Here is a 19,120-nt window from a genome sequence, read left to right as displayed (position 1 = left end):
AAGGACAGTTTGTTCCTGAGAGAGCTCTACAGGGTTATGTTGAGCTCTGATATTATCTTCTGTAGTGCTTTGTTGCAGTGAGGGATATTCTCTAGTAGTAGGAGTCACTTAGGCCTCCTGTAGCTCAGTTGGTAGAGCATGGCGCTTGCAACGCCAGGGTTGTGGGTTTGATTCCCACAGGGGGCCAGTATGAAAAATGTATGCACTCACTAACTGTAAGTCGCTCTGGATAAGAGCGTCTGCTAAAATGTCAAATGTATTTAGGTCATGTAACAGATCCACCTATACGCAGACGACACCATTTTGTGTACATCTGGCCCTTCATTGGACACTGTGTTAACAAACCTCCAAACGAGCTTCAATGCCATACAACACTCCTTCCGTAGCCTCCAACTGCTCTTAAACACTAGTAAAACTAAATGCATGCTCTTTAATCGAACGCTGCTTGCACCCGCCCGCCCGACTAGAATCACTACTCTCCGCGGGTCTGATTTAGAATTTGTGGACAACTACAAATACCTAGGTGTCTGGTTAGACCGTAAACTCTCCTTCCAGACTCACATTAAGCATCTCCAATCCAAAGTTAAATGTAGAATCGGCTTCCTATTTCGCAACAAAGCCTCCTTCACTCATGCTGCCAAACATGCCCTCGTAAAACTGACTATCCTACCGATCCTTGACTTCGGCGATGTCATTTACAAAATAGCCTCCAACACTCTACTCAGCAAATTGGATGTAGTCTATCACAGTGCCATCCGTTTGGTCACCAAAGCCCCATATCCTACCCACCATTGTGACCTGTAGGCTCTCGTTGGCTGGCCCTCACTACATATTCGTCGCAAAATCCACTGGCTCCAGGTCATCTATAAATCACTGCTAGGCAAATCCCCGCCTTATCTTAGCTCATTGGTCACCATAGCAACACCCACCCATAGTATGCGCTCCAGCAGGTATATCTCACTGGTCATCCCCAAAGCCAACACCTCCTTTGGCCGCCACTCCTTCAAGTTCTCTGCTGCTAATGACTGGAACGAACTGCAAAAATCTCTGAAGCTGGAGACTTATCTCCCTCACTAACTTTAAGCATCAGTTGTCAGAGCAGCTTACCGATCACTGCACCTGTACACAGCCCATCTGTAATTAGCCCACCCAACTACCTCATCCCCATATTGTTATTTATTTTGCTCATTTGCACCCCAGTATCTCTAATTGCACATCATCTTCTGCACATCTATCACTCCAGTGTTAATACTAAATTGTAATTATTTTGCACTATGGCCTATTTATTGCCTTACCTCCATAACTTACTACATTTGCACACACTGTATATAGATTTTCTATTGTGTTATTGACTGTATGTTTTTGTTTATCCCATGTGTAACTCTGTGTTGTTGTTGTTTTTATCACACTGCTTTGCTTTATCTTGGCCAGGTCGCAGTTGTAAATGAGAACTAAAAAACAGATGACATGACCATATACATATGGGATGACTCTATTTGCATTAATGACAGTTTACATACTTTCAGGATAGAGGAAGATATCTGTTTGAGTATAAAAGGTTAACTAAAGGACATAGCAGTAACCGGGGTTGTTGCCTGTGTTCTTCATGATTACATAATATGTGTGCTGTTACCTCATGGCATTCAACATCTCAAAGGGGAGCTCAGCAATATCAACCTCCATCCTGGTCAGGGGGGAAGGGAATGATGGGGGAGATTGAAGCAATTATGATGATGGCATGGTGTAACAACCTCTGCTGCCACAGACACACAAGAACATACACACATCATTGCACATGTCAGTATTGAGGCTATTTCTTAATTGATTTGACTGCGGAGTCAGAAGGTGTGTATAAAAAGGAGGACACTGCTCATCTCTGCCCTGCGTCACACTGCGTTCTACTGGTTACAGTATGGTAGTGCCCCTCAGTAATATACTTCCCTCCTTTTATTGATGCACACTTGCACACACATGTGTACATACCTCTTTGCAGGGAACTGATGCCTTTCACCCATATATATATATATATATATATATATATATATATATATATATATATATATATATATATATATATATATATATATATATATTATATTAACTTGCACCGCAGGATGATGATGATGATGATGATTAGGTGTCCAGTTGTTATGACTGTTATGATTATTACCGTTGGTATTATGACAATGATTCTAATTTCGGTAAAATGATTACGTAATCTTTTATCTAGGTTCTGCGCTTTACATATGGCAAGCCATGTTTTCTGGGAAATGTAGTTTTTGTATGTCTGTATCTCGATGGTTCAGTTGAGAATGGTGTACAGTGTGCAGACATATCCCAGAGTGCAATGTGGCAAACGGGTTGTAGGAGGGAATTGGTTGTGTCGTGAGAGGAGAACAGTCTTTGCTAAATTTGCAGATTTATTTTAAATTTGTTGCTGCGAAAAAGCTACCCGGTATTGGAATAAAATCGTAGCGTATGGTTGGTTCGAAGGAGGGGCAAGATTTGGTAGTTGACTGAACGGCCTTGTCTCCGCGTTCGACTGAATGGAGAAACAGCTGCATTTGAATTTGTTAGCCTCCAGACCCCCAGTGCCAGGAGGTTTGCAGTCAGGGTCTAAAATGAGAATGGGGTGAGTTCATAGTCAGTAACGTTAGTTGAGGTGGTTGGCGAGGTTATATCTGATTGTTGTCTGGCTCTAGTAGCTAAGCACTGCAACTGGAGAATGCGTAGCTAACTAACATGAGGCAACAACAGTCTCTTTCTATGTTTAACTGTGGTAGAGCTAACGTTAGCTAGCTAAGTTCACAACATTGCTAGCAAGCTAAATGGGTAACGTTAGCAAGCTAGCTAAAGTAACAGTTCAATATATCTGACAATTGACATTGGTTACTGAAACTAGTGAGGCGTTTCAATTATATTATCTTGTCGTGAACAATGCTCTTATTCTCGTGTTGTTCCATTCAAGTGCGACAGCCAGCTGGTTGTGACAGGTCAGAAGACTATCATCATCAGTAACTTGAGTCCCAGTCAAGTGACCGTTATGAAAGCAGTTGCTAAATGTGCTAGCTAACGTTAGCTAGCTACGACTCTTTTATGGGTTATGCTGCCTCCATATACTTAAATATTGTTATTTGAGTGTATACTGGGCTTGAGCTAGGGGATAATGTAGGACTGACTACACTGTTTGTTTAAAATGATATTTCTGTTTCTTATACTCCACCTGACACAGACCTGGACGGAAGAGAGACTTCACCCCTTTGTCCTGGAGTCAATACTTTGAAACGATGGAAGATGTAGAAGTGGAAAACGATAATGGCAAAGATATATCCTTTACTGCGAAGCCCATAAACTTGCTACTGTACTTCTACACATTGAATAGAACCATGAATGATGTATCTTATTTTTGAAACACTGAAGAGAAGGCCTTTCATACAGTGTGTAAATCCTGATCCAGTGCATCATAAGCATATATCTTCATTGTGAATGTGTCTCAGGGTTTCCGTTAGGAAAATGTTGGGTGTGTAAGAGACAATTTATGCTTGATCTGAAAATGTGGTCGGAGTCCGTATGGAGGGTGTGTCGCAGTTGCGGAGCCTCAGAAGTCATGCAGAGGCCAAATTGAGCTATGTACTGCATCGCCATGCAATGCGGTGGGCTCCATGTCCATATAGCTCTGCATTGACATGATTGGTTGACAGTAGGTGGGGGCAGGAGGTCCTGTATAAACACAAACTCACTTCCTTGACTACAGCTCAGCACTTCTCCGCGAAGAGCAAGAAGTATGAATGCCCTGCCTTCTGCAGAGGCCGTATCGCCGTAAATGCTGCACGGCCAATGCAGACGGCGGATTGACCATGCAGTGCCTTTAAGAACCCATTAGGGCGTCCACCCATGGTGCTCAGAATGACAAATCACATTTGGATTATGGTAATTCATTTTAACAGAACATGCAACTCCTGTGATGAAGCAGCCAATAAAACGTCATTTTCAAACAATTGCCAAAATGCAATTAGCAGGAAAACACCATTCTAAACAGCGCACCTGATAGCTGTTCCATATGTTAGAAACTTAGAAAGAGGGTTCATCTAAAGATGCAACAACTAGGATGGGTTGCTAATATGACTAGGGTGGTGCCCTTGGCTCCTGGACAACAATAGAAGTTGAGATGAAAACCAATAGAACAGGAGAGAAATGGCATAGCGGTGGATCCAATAGGGAAGTAAATGGATATATGACTTGGCCACAGCGAAATCGAGGATCATTAACTTATTTTAAAAAATAAATAGCTGTGGATTGTTTTAAATCACAAGCTCGTAGACCTGTGCCTATTTAGGGATGGCCGCAATTTGGGCAGCGCCGGTGGCAATAGGCCTAGCTGATTATTGAGTTGCGGCTGACAGTGAACAGCATCTTAAATATGTGTGAAGATAATGTGCCTTGAGCAGTGGCGATTTTGGCATGAAAATCTTGGTGGGGCAAACTCATCTTTTTTATTCTTTTTTATGCATGCAAGCAAAGCCACAACACAACACCAAACAATACATGAATTGCACTATAACGTTGACAAACGGTGCCCACAAACTGTTAGGGCCTACATAAAGCTGTCCCAACAGCAGAGCTTTCTTTTCAGCACCATGGAGTGAATCCTTACCAACGCTAGACCTGGCTATCAGCAGAGCCTTGTCTGGAAGCGAAACCGTTAATTTAGCCTCATTTACTGCCTTTTTAAAAACCATAGCTGATATGGCTGACTTGCTTAAACAAATGTGGTTACTACTGACAATTGAGATCTACAAACTATGGCTTAAGGGAATGATGAGCGGATAAGAGACAATCCGTAATTTCTATTAGGACATTAATGAGTGAGTAAGACGGATGTAGTCAATATAACTATTTGTTATTACGACAGACTTCAGAACCTGGGCCGTTCTTTCAGTTTTCTCCCTGTACACCAAGTCAGAACCGTGGGATAAATAACGGGGGCATATAAGCAGATAATGAATGCTCTTACAATATTCGATGATGACATTTCTCTAAAATAGGCTATAGGCTACATGTGCACCACCAAGTCAGAATAGTAGGCTACGTTCTGAGGGTGAAAGGGACCAAATTATTAGGGTGAGGCACATGGGCTACTAACAGCTTACTACACAACATACACTTAGTATTACTTTCTTAGCTACAGTATACGTATCTCCCTGGCATATTACATCATTTATGCGGCAGCATACAAGACATTTCTCGACTCACCGCTGTGCTCACTTGAACAGGAAGGTGGCGCGGTTGTCCATCTGGTGGGCAAATTTTGTCATGAAACTTTGTCATCAAAGTCTTGCATTCTCTGGATTTATGGTGCTCAAGACAACTGGGAACTCTGAGAAAAACAAGGTCAAATCATGTCAGTGATCTTCGGGTCGGAGCTTTAGAAAGAGGCCAGAGTTCCCGACTTGGAATTCCAAGTTTGATGACTGTTCAAAATGTATTTTCCCAGTCAGAGCTCGTTTTTTTACGAGTTCCCAGTTGTCTTGAACTCACTGAAGTCTGAGATTTCCCAGTTCCGAGTTTCCAGTTGTTTTGAACGCGGCAGAGGTCATGCTGGATTGACAGCATGGCCAATGTATTCAATCTTTTCTGGCCCATGGTGTTGCGTGTGAATCTTTATCCTTTTAGGCTTGGAAAAGACACCCTTAAACCCAGACTTGGACCACACATCCTCTCCACCGAATAGCAGGCAGGGGAAGCAAAATAGTGATTGCTTTGCAACGCTTGCAGTTAGCCACTGATTCCTTCCAAACCACTCATGTTGAATTTGCGATTTCCGACTTGTTGTTTAATGTTTATGTCCAATGGCCGATGAGCACCGATACGTTTTATCTATAATTTCTCTTCATATGACAAGGATTGAAAAGGATTTGCCAGTAGATTGTCGACGTGATTCATGATGATGACGGCTTGCTAGCTAAGATTTTGAAAGTATGATGTTGACATGATCAGTCCAATCAAAGCTACGGTAGATGCAGTGCATTCAGAAAGTATTCAGACACCTTCACTTTTTCCACATTTGTTATGTTAGCCTTATTCTGAAATTGATTAAATCGTTTTTTTCCCCTCATCAATCTACACACAATACCCCATAATGACAAAGCAAAAACTATTTTAGGATTTTTTTTTTGCACATTTATTTAAAATAAAAAATGGATGACATTTACATAAGTATTCAGACCTTTTACTCAGTTCTTTGTAGAAGCACCTTTTGCAGCGATTACAGCCTCAAGTCTTCTTGGGTATGACGCTACAAGCTTGGCACACCTGTATTTGGGGAGTTTCTCCATAAAAAATACTGCAGATCCTCTCAAGCTCTGTCAGGTTGGATTGGGAGCGTTGCAGGACAGCTATTTTAAGGTCTCTCCAGAGGTGTTCGATCGGGTTCAAGTCCGGGCTCTGGCTGGGCCACTCAAGGACATTCAGAGACGTATCCCGAAGCCACTCCTGCGTTGTCTTGGCTGTGTGCTTAGGGTCATTGTCCTGTTGGAAGGTGAACCTTCGTCCCAGTTTGAGGTCCTGAGCATTCTGGAGCAGGTTTTCATCAAGGATCTCTCTGTACTTTACTCCGTTAATCTTTCCCTCGATCCTGACTAGTCTCCCAGTCCCTGCTGCTGAAAAACATCCCAACAGCATGATGCTGCCACCACCATGCTTCACCGTAGGGATGGTGCCTGGTTTCCTCCAGACGTGACGCTTGGCATTCAGGCCAAAGAGTTCAATCTTGGTTTCATCAGACCAGAAAATCTTGTTTGTCATGGTCTGAGATTCTTTAGGTGCATTTTGGCAAACTCCAAGCGGACTGTCATGTGCCTTTTACTGAGTAGTGGCTTCCGTCTGGCCACTCTACCATAAAGGCCTGATTGGTGGAGTGCTGCAGAGATGGTTGTCCTTCTGGAAGGTTCTCCCATCTCCACAGAGGAACTCTGGAGCTCTGTCAGAGTGACAATCAGGTTCTTGGTCACCTACCTGACCAAGGCCCTTCTCCCCCGATTGCTCAGGAAGAGTCTTGGTGGCCAAGAACGATTGAGGCCACTGTGTTCTTGGGGACCTTCAATGCTGCAGAATTTTTTTGGTTCCCTTCCCCAGATCTGTGCCTCGACACAATCCTGGCTTGGAACTCTACAGACAATTCCTTCGACCTCATGGCTTGGTTTTTGCTCTGACATGCACTGTCAACTGTGGGACCTTTTATATAGACAGGTGTGTGTGTGCCTTTCCAAATAATGTCCAATCAATTGAATTGACCACAGGTGGACTCCAATGAAGTTGTAGAAACATCTCAAGGATGATCAATGGAAACAAGATGCACCTGAGCTCAATTTCGAGTCTCATTAATTTTTTTAAATTAGCAAACATTTTTCAATCTGTTTTTCGCTTTGCCGTTATGGGGTAGTGTGTGTAGATTGATGAGAAAAAATTATTTAAGCAATTTTATAATAAGGCTGTAATGTAACAAAATGTGGAAATAGTGAAGGTCTGAATACTTTCTGAATGCACTTTATAACGTGATTTGACATAATTGTATCTGTAAATCTATGGCAGCACCCAAGGGGGCTTGAACTTTCTAGCTCTCCCTGTAGATTTTGCAGTGGGGTGGGGCTCGAAACAGGCGGGGCTCTGCCCCACCTGGCCTGAATGACGTGTTGCTATTGGACTTGAGTATAATTTTAAATGTTGAGACAAGAAGGGGAGGGGTGTGGCGAAGAAAAAGGCGAGTAATTCTCTAGAATAGCTCAGCTGTCTCCTGCTAATTCTTGCGCATTTATTGTGTGAATTGTATGCCTTTTTGATTAATTCCCCATTACATATGTCACCAGTAGTAAATGTACCATTAATCCCTATCATTTGGTTACATTAATTTATGTTGATGTATTAATTACAGTGTGGACGGCAGGTAGCTTAGTGGTTAAGAGCGTTGTGCCAGTAACCGAAAGGTCGCTGGTTCTAATCCCCGAGCCGACTAGGTGAAAAATCTGTTGATGTGCCCTTGAGCAAGGCACTTAACCCTAATTGCTCCTGTAAGTCGCTCTGGATAAGATCTTCTGCTAAATTACTAAAATGTAAATGTAATTTTTTTTTTTTATATAGCGTTTTCATTTTCGTAGAGTGGAAACTTTTGCAAAGTTCACAACCCTCTACACTTGTGAGAAACAAGTTTTGGTTTATTTCATAACCATAATTTACAAGATTTGTCAATTTTTTCATTGTCTTTTCTTTGGAGTGCTCCATATGAGCATGTGTCTGATTTCTCTGTCCTGATAATGTTGAGGGAGCTGGCGCGCCTGAGCACGCATAGATGTGGGAAATGTAGGAAAGTGATTATAATTTTTTTTTACATCCACTGCTAATGGTAATATATTAAAACTATAGTTCCTCACAGTAAGCTATTTTAAAAATCTTTCCAACAATCTCCCCCTCTAATCACCAATCCTCAGTGTGAAATAGCAATGTAAGTTAAAGGCCAACTGCTGCATTGGCCTGTACACTATGAGTTCCATGCGCTCATTTCTTTAGCTGCAGAATGGATCACGGTGTATCAATGTGTCCATATGGCAGAGGCTGGTGATCTCGCATTAGTTGACTTAACTTTTAGATTTGTATAATTTTAATTCAGATTTTTATGATTAACCACGTGACAATGATTTTGAGAAAGAAAATGCGCTAATGAAAATCATAATTGCCACGCAGAATGGTACAAATGGTAGGCTAAATTGTAAGCTTCCCCAAACTTGAAACTCACGCGCCGCCTATGAAGTCTTTATAAAATACTTGCCTCCATGTTTCCATGGTTGGATTTTGCCTATAGGCTACTTTGAAGCAAGCTAAGACATTCCTCATAATATGAAATAAAACATTCAGGTTTCAAACAATTAAATATGTTTTGTTTTCAAAATGCATACTGTCTCCAGCTCACATTGTAAAGTGGTGGGTGATGCGCTGATAGACTGTTTCCTGCAGTTGAATGGTGAATGGGAGGCGCGCTTCAATTACCAGAAATAAAAATGGTAGCTATTTTTAATCATGCACCAAAACTGTTCTTAACAGGCAATTGCATTTAGAATTGTTATGCAATGAATGGGCTGAGGAGCAGCAGAAGAAATCCCCCTCAAAATAGGTTCTGTATGTTGTGGACATAGTTGTGATAGTTGTTGGATAAATAAGATACATGATGACTAACGAAAATACACAGGCCAATTTTAATTCCACTAAATTATGCAAATTATCCTATAGACCGAAAAGCATGAGGGTCAACTGTATTTACATCAACTGGTATTTCCATCAATGAATATAAAGCATTATTTTGCAATGGGATTTTTTTCTCTCCTGGCAACAGTTTTATTTATTGTCTCTTCATTCTTTTATCGGCCAACAGCCAGCAATTGCCAGCTAACAGAAACCCTGATGTGTCTGTAGTCTATATTCCTTGACTGCTCTGCACACGTTCAGAATCTATAGCAGCGGCCAGCATGGTCCTGTGCTGCTCCTGCTTCATGGAGGAGGCCACTCTGCTCTCTCCTGGGCTGTGTTCACTGTGAGTAATACTATAAAATACCAGATAGAGCACCCATCCTGTTTTATGTACACACCAGTGGCAGTCAGTGCCGTTTTAAGATGAGGGAGGACAATTTGTTTTTGATGAGCATGGTCTTATTTCTATTACAGCATATTGGATGACACTCATTCATATTCCATTCACCCAGTTCAATGTAACAGCGATAGGTTTAGGCTACTACATGATACACACATTTTCCCTATACCCATCAGCGTGATGAATACACCCCTGATCATACGTAAACAGAGTTCACTCTCATAACAGCCACGTTGTAGTCCTTCTCTTCCCTTCGCTTGTGGACTTCAATGCACAACAAATCAGCTGTATGTGACCAGGCAAAAAAAACTTTCCACGCCAAACCTCTACAAACAGCCTACATCGTTGTCACAATATAAGCTAAAGAAAGGTCATAGTCAGCATAGCTAATAGAACTAACGCGTTAGTAAACCCGCTACAATCATGCAGTAACGTTAGTGTACAGTCAGTAAGCAGTTACACCGGCGGGCCCGCTGGCAATAAATTAGTAATACCAAAAGCTTACCTTGACTTGGAAGAGTTCCAGTGTTGTGTTGGAAAGTCATAGCCAGCTAGCTAACATAGCATCCCTCTGTTTGAGCCAGGAGTTTGAATAGGCTAAACTAGCTAGCTGCATTTGATGGTAAGTAAGTGAAACTGAAAAATAATGACAATCTCTCTGTCTATTTCTCTCTTGCTTCTCCTTAATTTTGGAAGAAATTAATTTGTTAAAAACTGTTCAACTATTGTCTTTCTCTCTCTTTGAGTCAACTACTCACCACATTTTATACACTGCAGTTCTAGCTAGCTGTAGCTTATGCTTTCAGTACTAGATTCATTCTCTGATCCTTTGATTGGGTGGACGTGAGCCTCCTAGGTTTTGTATTGAAGTCAATGTACCCAGAGGAGGACGGAAGCCAGCTGTCCTCCGGCTACATCATGGTGCTACCCTACAGAGTGCTGTTGAGGCTACTGTAGACCTTTGCAAAATGGTGTGTTTTAATTAGTTATTTGGTGACGTGATTTATTTATTATATTTACTATAGTTTTATCTAAAAAGGATAACTTTCTTTCATGTTTTACCGTTTTAATTTTTATGAAATTCACTGAGGAGGATGGTCTTCCCTTTCCTCCTCTGAGGAGACTCCACTGGTACACACAATACCATCACAACATGTCTTGCATTTAAGGTTGTGTTAAGTGACTGTTGAAGGTGGAGCAGTATGTTTTCGAGCCTGCCTTATAACACAGATTGACATTCAGGCCAGAGTTAACAGTTTACACAAAGTGGGTTTGTGTTTGCAGGAGGTGATATATAGCAGAATTAACTGCAGGGTGGTGGCTATGGACCTCAGGGCCCATGGTGAGTGGCTAACTCTTCCTCATGATAAAACACATTTCATCTGGTTACCTCATATTCATAGTATCAATAGTATTAATTTTTTTACTATTTTCTGTCCCACACAGGTGACACCAAAGTAAAGAATTCTGACGATCTCTCAGCGGAAACAATGGCCAAGTAAGTTGTTAGGTCATGAATTTTTGGGCTACAAACATTTACAGATACATTTACCCTCATGCTCTGTCATCATTCAGAGATGAGTGTTATGCAGGGAGAGTGATGGGGGATGTATTGTGTTGAGATGGTATGGGAGGGAAAAGGACAGGACAGGAGGCAGTGGTATAGGTGTACTGTAGGTGAAGAGAACCTGCTGGAGAGAGAGGAGGACTGAGTCAGATGAGCCATTTGCTGCTGCTGCCTCCCACTGAGACACTGATCTGCTGTTTGATGCAAGGAGGAAACAGGCTTGCTGCATCCCCCAAAATAGTGTTGTTTATATCAACAAAGTGCTTTCTATCTCTGCTCTGGAAACTAAGTGACAGAGATTCCTATATTGTCCATATTCTGTTGGCTGTGATTGTTTGAGGAGCTGTATAAGGCTGGTTTGTATGAGTGAGATTGTTCCAGCAGTTGATTGATGCTGGTTTTGTCTCCTCTCTCCACCAGGGACATTGGCAAAGTGGTTGAAGCACTCTATGGAGAAAACCCGCCTCCGATCATGATGATTGGACACAGCATGGGTGGAGCTATAGCAGTTCATACCGCTGCAGCCAACCACGTGCCATCGTTACTTGGCCTTTGTGTCATTGATGTCGTGGAAGGTGATTATAGTACTTGTGTTTTTTTGTCCCATGATCGAGACTTGTCATTTGATGATCAAACAAGCAGCAGTTGGGGAGCTGACAAAAGAGAAAATGATTAATTCATAGTTTTATATGCTTCTAGTAAACTATGATATGACACAGCTACAGTGGGGAGAACAAGTATTTGATACACTGCCGATTTTGCAGGTTTTCCTACTTACAAAGCATGTAGAGGTCTGTCATTTTTATCATAGGTACACTTCAACTGTGAGAGACGGAATCTAAAACAAAAATCCAGAAAATCACATTGTATGATTTTTAAGTAATTTGCATTTTATTGCATGACATACGTATTTGATACATCAGAAAAGCAGAACTTAATATATGGTACAGAAACCTTTGTTTGCAATTTCAGAGATCATACGTTTCCTGTAGGTCTTGACCAGGTTTGCACACACTGCAGCAGGGATTTTGACCCACTCCTCCATACAGACCTTCTCTAGATCCTTCAGGTTTCGGGGCTGTCGCTGGGCAATACAGACTTTCAGCTCCCTCCAAAGATTTTCTATTGGGTTCAGGTCTGGAGACTGGCTAGGCCACTCCAGGACCTTGAGATGCTTCTTACGGAGCCACTCCTTAGTTGCCCTGGCTGTGTGTTTCGGGTCGTTGTCATGCTGGAAGACCCAGCCACGACCCATCTTCAATGCTCTTACTGAGGGAAAGAGGTTGTTGGCCAAGATCTCGCGATACATGGCCCCATCCATCCTCCCCTCAATACGGTGCAGTCGTCCTGTCCCCTTTGCAGAAAAGCATCCCCAAAGAATGATGTTTCCACCTCCATGCTTCACGGTTGGGATGGTGTTCTTGGGGTTGTACTCATCCTTCTTCCTCCTCCAAACACGGCGAGTGGAGTATAGACCAAAAAGCTCTATTTTTGTCTCATCAGACCACATGACCTTCTCCCATTCCTCCTTTGGATCATCCAGATGGTCATTGGGAAACTTCAGACGGGCCTGGACATGCGCTGGCTTGAGCAGGGGGACCTTGCGTGCGCTGCAGGATTTTAATCCATGACGGCGTAGTGTGTTACTAATGGTTTTCTTTGAGACTGTGGTCCCAGCTCTCTTCAGGTCATTGACCAGGTCCTGCCGTGTAGTTCTGAGCTGATCCCTCACCTTCCTCATGATCATTGATGCCCCACGAGGTGAGATCTTGCATGGAGCCCCAGGCCGAGGGTGATTGACCGTCATCTTGAACTTCTTCCATTTTCTAATAATTGCGCCAACAGTTGTTGCCTTCTCAAGCTGCTTGCCTATTGTCCTGTAGCCCATCCCAGCCTTGTGCAGGTCTACAATTTTATCCCTGATGTCCTTACACAGCTCTCTGGTCTTGGCCATTGTGGAGAGGTTGGAGTCTCTTTGATTGAGTGTGTGGACAGGTGTCTTTTATACAGGTAACGAGTTCAAACAGGTGCAGTTAATACAGGTAATGAGTGGAGAACAGGAAGGCTTCTTAAAGAAAAACTAACAGGTCTGTGAGAGCCTGAATTCTTACTGGTTGGTAGGTGATCAAATACTTATGTCATGCAATAAAATGCTAATTAATTACTTAAAAATCATACAACTTCACAGTTGAAGTGTACCTATGATAAAAATTACAGACCTCTACATGCTTTGTAAGTAGGAAAACCTGCAAAATCGGCAGTGTATCAAATACTTGTTCTCCCCACTGTAGGTGTATTCATAAATTTTTTGATTGAGTGATTAGTTCATCATATTTCTGTTATTGTGTTTATTCAGGCACAGCAATGGATGCCTTGAACAGTATGCAGAATTTCCTCAGGAGTCGACCAAAGACCTTTAAGTCTGTGGAGAATGCCATTGAGTGGAGGTGAGATGCTGTCCATACACGCAAAAGTGTACAAATACTAATCAAATACTTTACTAATAGAGCAAAATCCAAGTCATGTGTTCTTTGTTCTTGTCCGTCCCCCATCAGTGTGAAGAGTGGACAGATCCGAAACGTTGAGTCAGCCCGGGTGTCCATGGGAGGCCAGGTGAAAAAGTAAGTCTGGACTTAAATGAATCAACTTTAAGACGTGACTGTTCAGGACCTGTAACTAAACACAAGTCTTTACCTCCTCCATAGATGTGAGGAACCCCTCAACAGTCCAGTTGTCTCCAAGAGCATCGGCGAAGTCATCATTGAAGAGGAGGAGGAGGAAGAAGAGGAAGGAGAATCCAACCACAAAAGGAAGAAGGAGGACGACCAAGAGGTCAGGGCTGGGCTGATTAGGGGGAAATGTTGTTGATTTAAAAAAAGATATGTTTTATACCTACAGTGTATTCAGACCCCTTTACTTTTTCCACATTTTGTTACGTTGCAGCCTGATTCTGAAATTGATTTAAATGTTGTTTTTTCCTCATCAATCTACACACAATACCCCATAATGACAAAGCAAAAACAGGTTTTTAGAATTTTCTGCACGTGTATTAAAGATAAAAACTGGAAATATTAAATGTACATAAGTATTCAGACCCTTTACTCAGTACCTTGTGTAAGCACCATTGGCAGCTATTACAGCCTAGAGTCTTCTTGGGAATGACGCTACAAGCTTGGCACACTTGTATTGGGGAGTTTCTCCCATTCCTATTTGCAGATCCTCTCAAGCTCTGTCAGGTTGGAAGGGGAGCGTCGCAGCACAGCTACTTTCAGGTCTCTCCAGAGATGTTAGATCGGGTTCAAGTCCGGGCTCTGGCTGGGCCACTCAAGGACATTCAGAGACTTGTTCCGAAGCCACTCCTGCATTGTATTGGCTGTGTGCTTAGGGTCACTGTCCTGTTGAAGGTGAACCTTCGCCCTAGTCTGAGGTCCTGAGCGCTCTGGAGCAGGTTTTCATCAAGGATCTCTGTACTTTGCTCTGTTCATCTTTCCCTCGATCCTGACTAGTCTCCCAGTCCCTGCTGCTGAAAAACATCCCCACAGCATGATGCTGCCACCACCATGCTTAACCGTAGGGATGGTGCCTGGTTTCCTCCAGACGTGACTTTTGGCATTCAGGCCAAAGAGTTCAATCTTGGTTTCATCAGACCAGAGAATCTTGTTTCTCATGGTCTGAGATTCTTTAGGTGCCTTTTGGCAAACTCCAAGCGGGCTGTCATGTGCCTTTTACTGAGGAGTGGCTTCTGTCTGGCCACTCTACCATAAAGGCCTGATTGGTGGAGTGCTGCAGAGATGGTTGTCCTTCTGGAAGGTTCTCCCATCTCCACAGAGGAACTCTGGAGCTCTGTCAGAGTGACCATCGGGTTCTTGGTCACCTCCCTGACCAAGGCCCTTCTCCCCTGGTTGCTCAGTTTGGCCGGGCGGCCAGCTCTAGGAAGAGTCTTGGTGGTTCCAAACTTCTTCCATTTAAGAATGATGGAAGCCACTTGTGTTCTTGCTGCAGACATTTTTTTGGTACTCCTCCCCAGATCTGTGCCTCGACACAATCAAAGAAGTGTAACTTGGTCAAAAATACTTTGAATTTCACCACATTTTTACATTGTCATAACAAGCACATGTTCAACTTCATAAAACAAATGTTTTCCCCATCTCCAGAGGTTGAATTAAAAATATATAGTAAGTGCCTATTAAGTGCCAAATAAAGTAACAGGGTTGATGATTTTTTCTTAAATCAGCCATGAATCTCCTTGTGACAGGGGGAATGAAAGCTCAACAGGGAGTGGCAATTCAATGCTAGCTTCACAAGAAAATTATATTGTTCAAACATTTCTAGCCTGTCTATCTATGGGTAACAGGGTTGACGTGTTATGCTCGATCCGCTCAGTTTCCCACCACAAAACACCAGAAAATGGCCTTATTAAAACGAGAGTTCAGTTCATGTAACAGGGTTGACCTTAAAATGAGGAACAGTCGTAAATTAATAACTAATCACATGAAATAAATAATACTCTTCAGAAATGACTTCAAAGCACAAAATAACTAGGGCTTTTCAATTATGGTTAAAATCTTCCTAGAAGTGATACAGGGTTGATGGAGAGACGTGAAAATGCTGAATTTTGGCACCTTAGCAAGCCTTTATTTATACTGAACAAACATTTTAACGCAACATGTAAAGTGTTGGTCCCATGTTTCATGAGTTGAAATAAAAGATCCCAGAACATTTCCATACGCACAAAAAGGTTATTTGCTCATATTTGGTTTACATCCCTGTTAGTGAGCATTTCTCCTTTGCCAAGATAATCCATCCACCTGACAGGTGTGGCATATCAAGAAGCTGATTTTAAACGGCATGGTCATTACACAGATGCACCTTGTGCTGGAGACAATAAAAAGCCACTCTGAAATGTGCAGTTTTGTCACAACACAATGCCACAGATGTCTCAAGTTGAGGGTGCGTGCAATTGGCATGCTGTCTGCATAAATGTCCACCAGAGCTGTTGCCAGAGATCTGAATGTTCATTTCTCTACCATAAGCTGCCTCCAACGTCATTTTAGAGAATTTGGCAGTGCGTCCAACCGGCCTCACAACCGCAGACCACGTGTAACCACGCCAGCCCAGGACCTCCACATCTGGCTTCTTCACCTGCGGGATTGTTTTAGACCAGCCACCCGGACAGCTGATGAAACTGAGGAGTATTTCTGTCTGTAAAAAAGCCCTTTTGTGGGGAAAAACACATTCTGATTCGATGGGCCTGGCTCCCCAGTGGGTGGGCTTGGCTCCCAAGTGGGAGGGCCTATGCTTATTTCCTTATATGAACTGTAACTCAGTAAAATCATTGTAATTGTTGCATTTTGCGTTTACATTTTTGTTCAGTATATATTAAAAATCAGATGTATTGAATTCTCCATGTGGTCTATATTAAAGGGCACTTCATTTAATGTATCAGGCTTTTAAAATTATATATTGGTGCACAATTTCTACATAAAATATCTTAAAAGGCAACAAAAAAATCTTGGAACAACCCAGTTGGTGTATACATCTGGGTGCATATGTCATCTTGGGGGAGTGTGTATTTAATTTCCCACCTTTACACAGTCTGTTGTAGTGTGTACATGAAGAGTAAACTGTCTCTTGGTCTTCTTCAGGTGAAGAAGGAGAGCCTCTATACCTGGCAGATTGATCTGTCAAAGACAGAGAAGTACTGGGAGGGCTGGTTTAGTGGACTGTCTGCCCTCTTCCTGTCCTGCCCTGTGCCAAAACTGCTCCTACTCGCTGGTGAGTCCCTCGGTTTAGTCCGTTTTAATCCACATTACTTTAAATTATGTTTTCAATATAATACAATTACATTTTTGTCTTTGACATTGGATTAGAGCACACATTGTTGGGTATAACATTTCCCTCTTTACAGGTGTGGACAGGCTTGATAAAGATCTCACAATTGGACAGATGCAAGGTGAGGACGGCCTTATAGATTAATGTGTGTTAGGTTGGTTGTTGTTTACAATTTTGGCTCCGATGGTGACCCTGAACCCACTGTAGATCTTCCCCCACCCATTCCCTGTTGCACATAAAGATTGGTGTTCTGTTTGTGTTCAGGGAAGTTCCAGATGCAGGTGCTCCCTCAGTGTGGCCATGCTGTCCATGAGGACGCCCCTGAAAAAGTGAGTGGGTTTTAACCTTCTGGGTATGATTCTGAACAACTGCTTGGTGCATGTGCAGGCAGGTCACTAGAAAAAATACGTAGATTTCGGATGTTTGAAAAGAGAATGTCGATATATGCTGTCATCGGCGCTCATCAAAAAAAAAAAAAAACTATGGCACAGCTCTGGGCTCGAACACACTCAGATCCAGAGCGTGCTGCTTAGACCACTGCTGCCGGAAGTTCACAATTGTCTTGCAAGCAGGGAGAGTACTTAGTGATACTAAATGAAACAGCTCATTCAAAAAATATTGTTTTATGCTTTCCAAAAACCATAGCCCTAACCTTAACCACTCGGAATTAATACCTAAACTTAACCCTTTGAGTTGTTTCTGTTTTAACCCTGTAACCATGCGGAATGAACCCTGTAACCACACAGAATTAATGGGTAAAACATTTACGTTCATCCAATTATATAAAATCCCGAAGTGAAACGATGAGATCAAGTTGGCATGTGTTTTTGTTTCCCATTTTGTTTGCGATAGTAGAGGTTCAGGCCAGTATGCATGTAATATTGCACACAAAATACAATTCTCAATGTCTGGGAAGTGAAGTCTGGGAACAAACCCACATTGCTCTTGTTTCCCCAGGTAGCAGACGCTCTGGCCTCGTTCATGGTCCGTCACAAGTTCACTGAATTCAAGGAGGGTTTCCTGTGGTAAGACTCATTTAACTCGAATAGAAACATATCACATATTTGTTTACAACATTGTTTATTACTTTTAAGTCTGCTTGTCCAATAATCATTGTACAATCGCATTGTTAAGACCTGCATAAGCATGTATCGCTTATCTGCACTGTTAAAACCACATGATTTGTGGCCTGGGTGGTCTAGCAGTTAGGACCGCTGGCTACAGCACACATGCTTTCCAGGGTCGGCGGGGGTTCAAATCCATCCCACTGCCTTTGTGACTCACTCTGTCTATCTTCCCTCTGTCTCTCCTCGGTCCAATAAAATACAAAACCCTCCCTCCCAAAAAAAAATAAAATATATATATATATATATATATATATTTTTTTTAAAGGAAATTATGGACGTCATACAATATAAGGTTTTGTAACGATTGCTGACACCATGTTGGTAGTTACTGTATAAGGTCTGTTTTGACACAAGTAATTCTTTTTGATGTCAAATGGGATGCTAACTGGTACAGGAAAACCAAAAAGCATGTGTTTATGCTTTCATGTTTTTGTTTTTTTGTTGTCAAATCGTAACAGCTAATGAGAATGGGATCCAAATAAATAGTAAACTGCATAGAAAAGTCCCAGTTTTGCCCTGGACCCAAACAGCACTCATGGAGGAGTTGCCTGGAGCCTCGTGGACACCATCTTCTGCCAATTACTCCCAACTGGGAGAAAATAGATCAGTATAAATTAAATAAACATGAGCACTATACAACTGCAAAATTCTCAGCACTTTGGTTCTTAAATTTAAATTAGCTTTTGTAATTAATTATTACTTTGAGAAATGTACATGTAGATCTTTTGCCACTTATAGCTTTGCCTTTTTTTTTTTAAGAATGCAGGGATTTGGTTTCACCCATCCCACTCAACCTTTTTTATTTTCATTTCCTGTGATGGCTTGCCTGTTTCTTGTTCAATTTTGGGTAACTCCATCATGTCGTGCTCTGTGTTTAACATCCTTGGATTTTAAGAATTATGATTAAAAATGCATAAGGAAAATCTCTCCAGATGTTTTCATTTCTGTTCTGTTGCA

General features: G+C 42.1%; 1 protein-coding gene across 2 annotated transcripts in view; it reads left to right on the top strand.

The window, feature by feature from the left end:
• The window catches only part of LOC121579965 (protein phosphatase methylesterase 1), a 73,878-nt gene extending 54,788 nt beyond the window's left edge, over positions 1-19,090 (top strand). Inside the window, exons 1-14 of one of the 2 annotated variants that reach the window (XM_041894989.2) lie at positions 2,332-2,632; positions 3,233-3,326; positions 9,488-9,580; positions 10,922-10,979; positions 11,084-11,135; positions 11,625-11,779; positions 13,561-13,651; positions 13,760-13,825; positions 13,910-14,036; positions 16,850-16,979; positions 17,113-17,157; positions 17,301-17,365; positions 17,994-18,061; positions 18,622-19,090. In XM_041894989.2, the coding sequence (XP_041750923.1) occupies positions 2,547-2,632; positions 3,233-3,326; positions 9,488-9,580; positions 10,922-10,979; positions 11,084-11,135; positions 11,625-11,779; positions 13,561-13,651; positions 13,760-13,825; positions 13,910-14,036; positions 16,850-16,979; positions 17,113-17,157; positions 17,301-17,365; positions 17,994-18,061; positions 18,622-18,625 (1,134 nt within the window). In that variant the 5' untranslated portion in view covers positions 2,332-2,546 and the 3' untranslated portion in view covers positions 18,626-19,090. Of the gene's footprint in view, positions 1-2,331; positions 2,633-3,232; positions 3,327-9,487; positions 9,581-10,921; positions 10,980-11,083; positions 11,136-11,624; positions 11,780-13,560; positions 13,652-13,759; positions 13,826-13,909; positions 14,037-16,849; positions 16,980-17,112; positions 17,158-17,300; positions 17,366-17,993; positions 18,062-18,621 lie in introns of those variants that run through there. The other variant, XM_041894991.2, reaches the window with a different exon arrangement.
• Positions 19,091-19,120: the final 30 nt, after the last annotated feature.

Source organism: Coregonus clupeaformis, chromosome 13 (genome assembly GCF_020615455.1).
Source record: "Coregonus clupeaformis isolate EN_2021a chromosome 13, ASM2061545v1, whole genome shotgun sequence".
In the NCBI taxonomy this organism is placed as follows: domain Eukaryota; kingdom Metazoa; phylum Chordata; class Actinopteri; order Salmoniformes; family Salmonidae; genus Coregonus; species Coregonus clupeaformis.
This window is presented reverse-complemented; position numbering and strand designations above follow the sequence as displayed.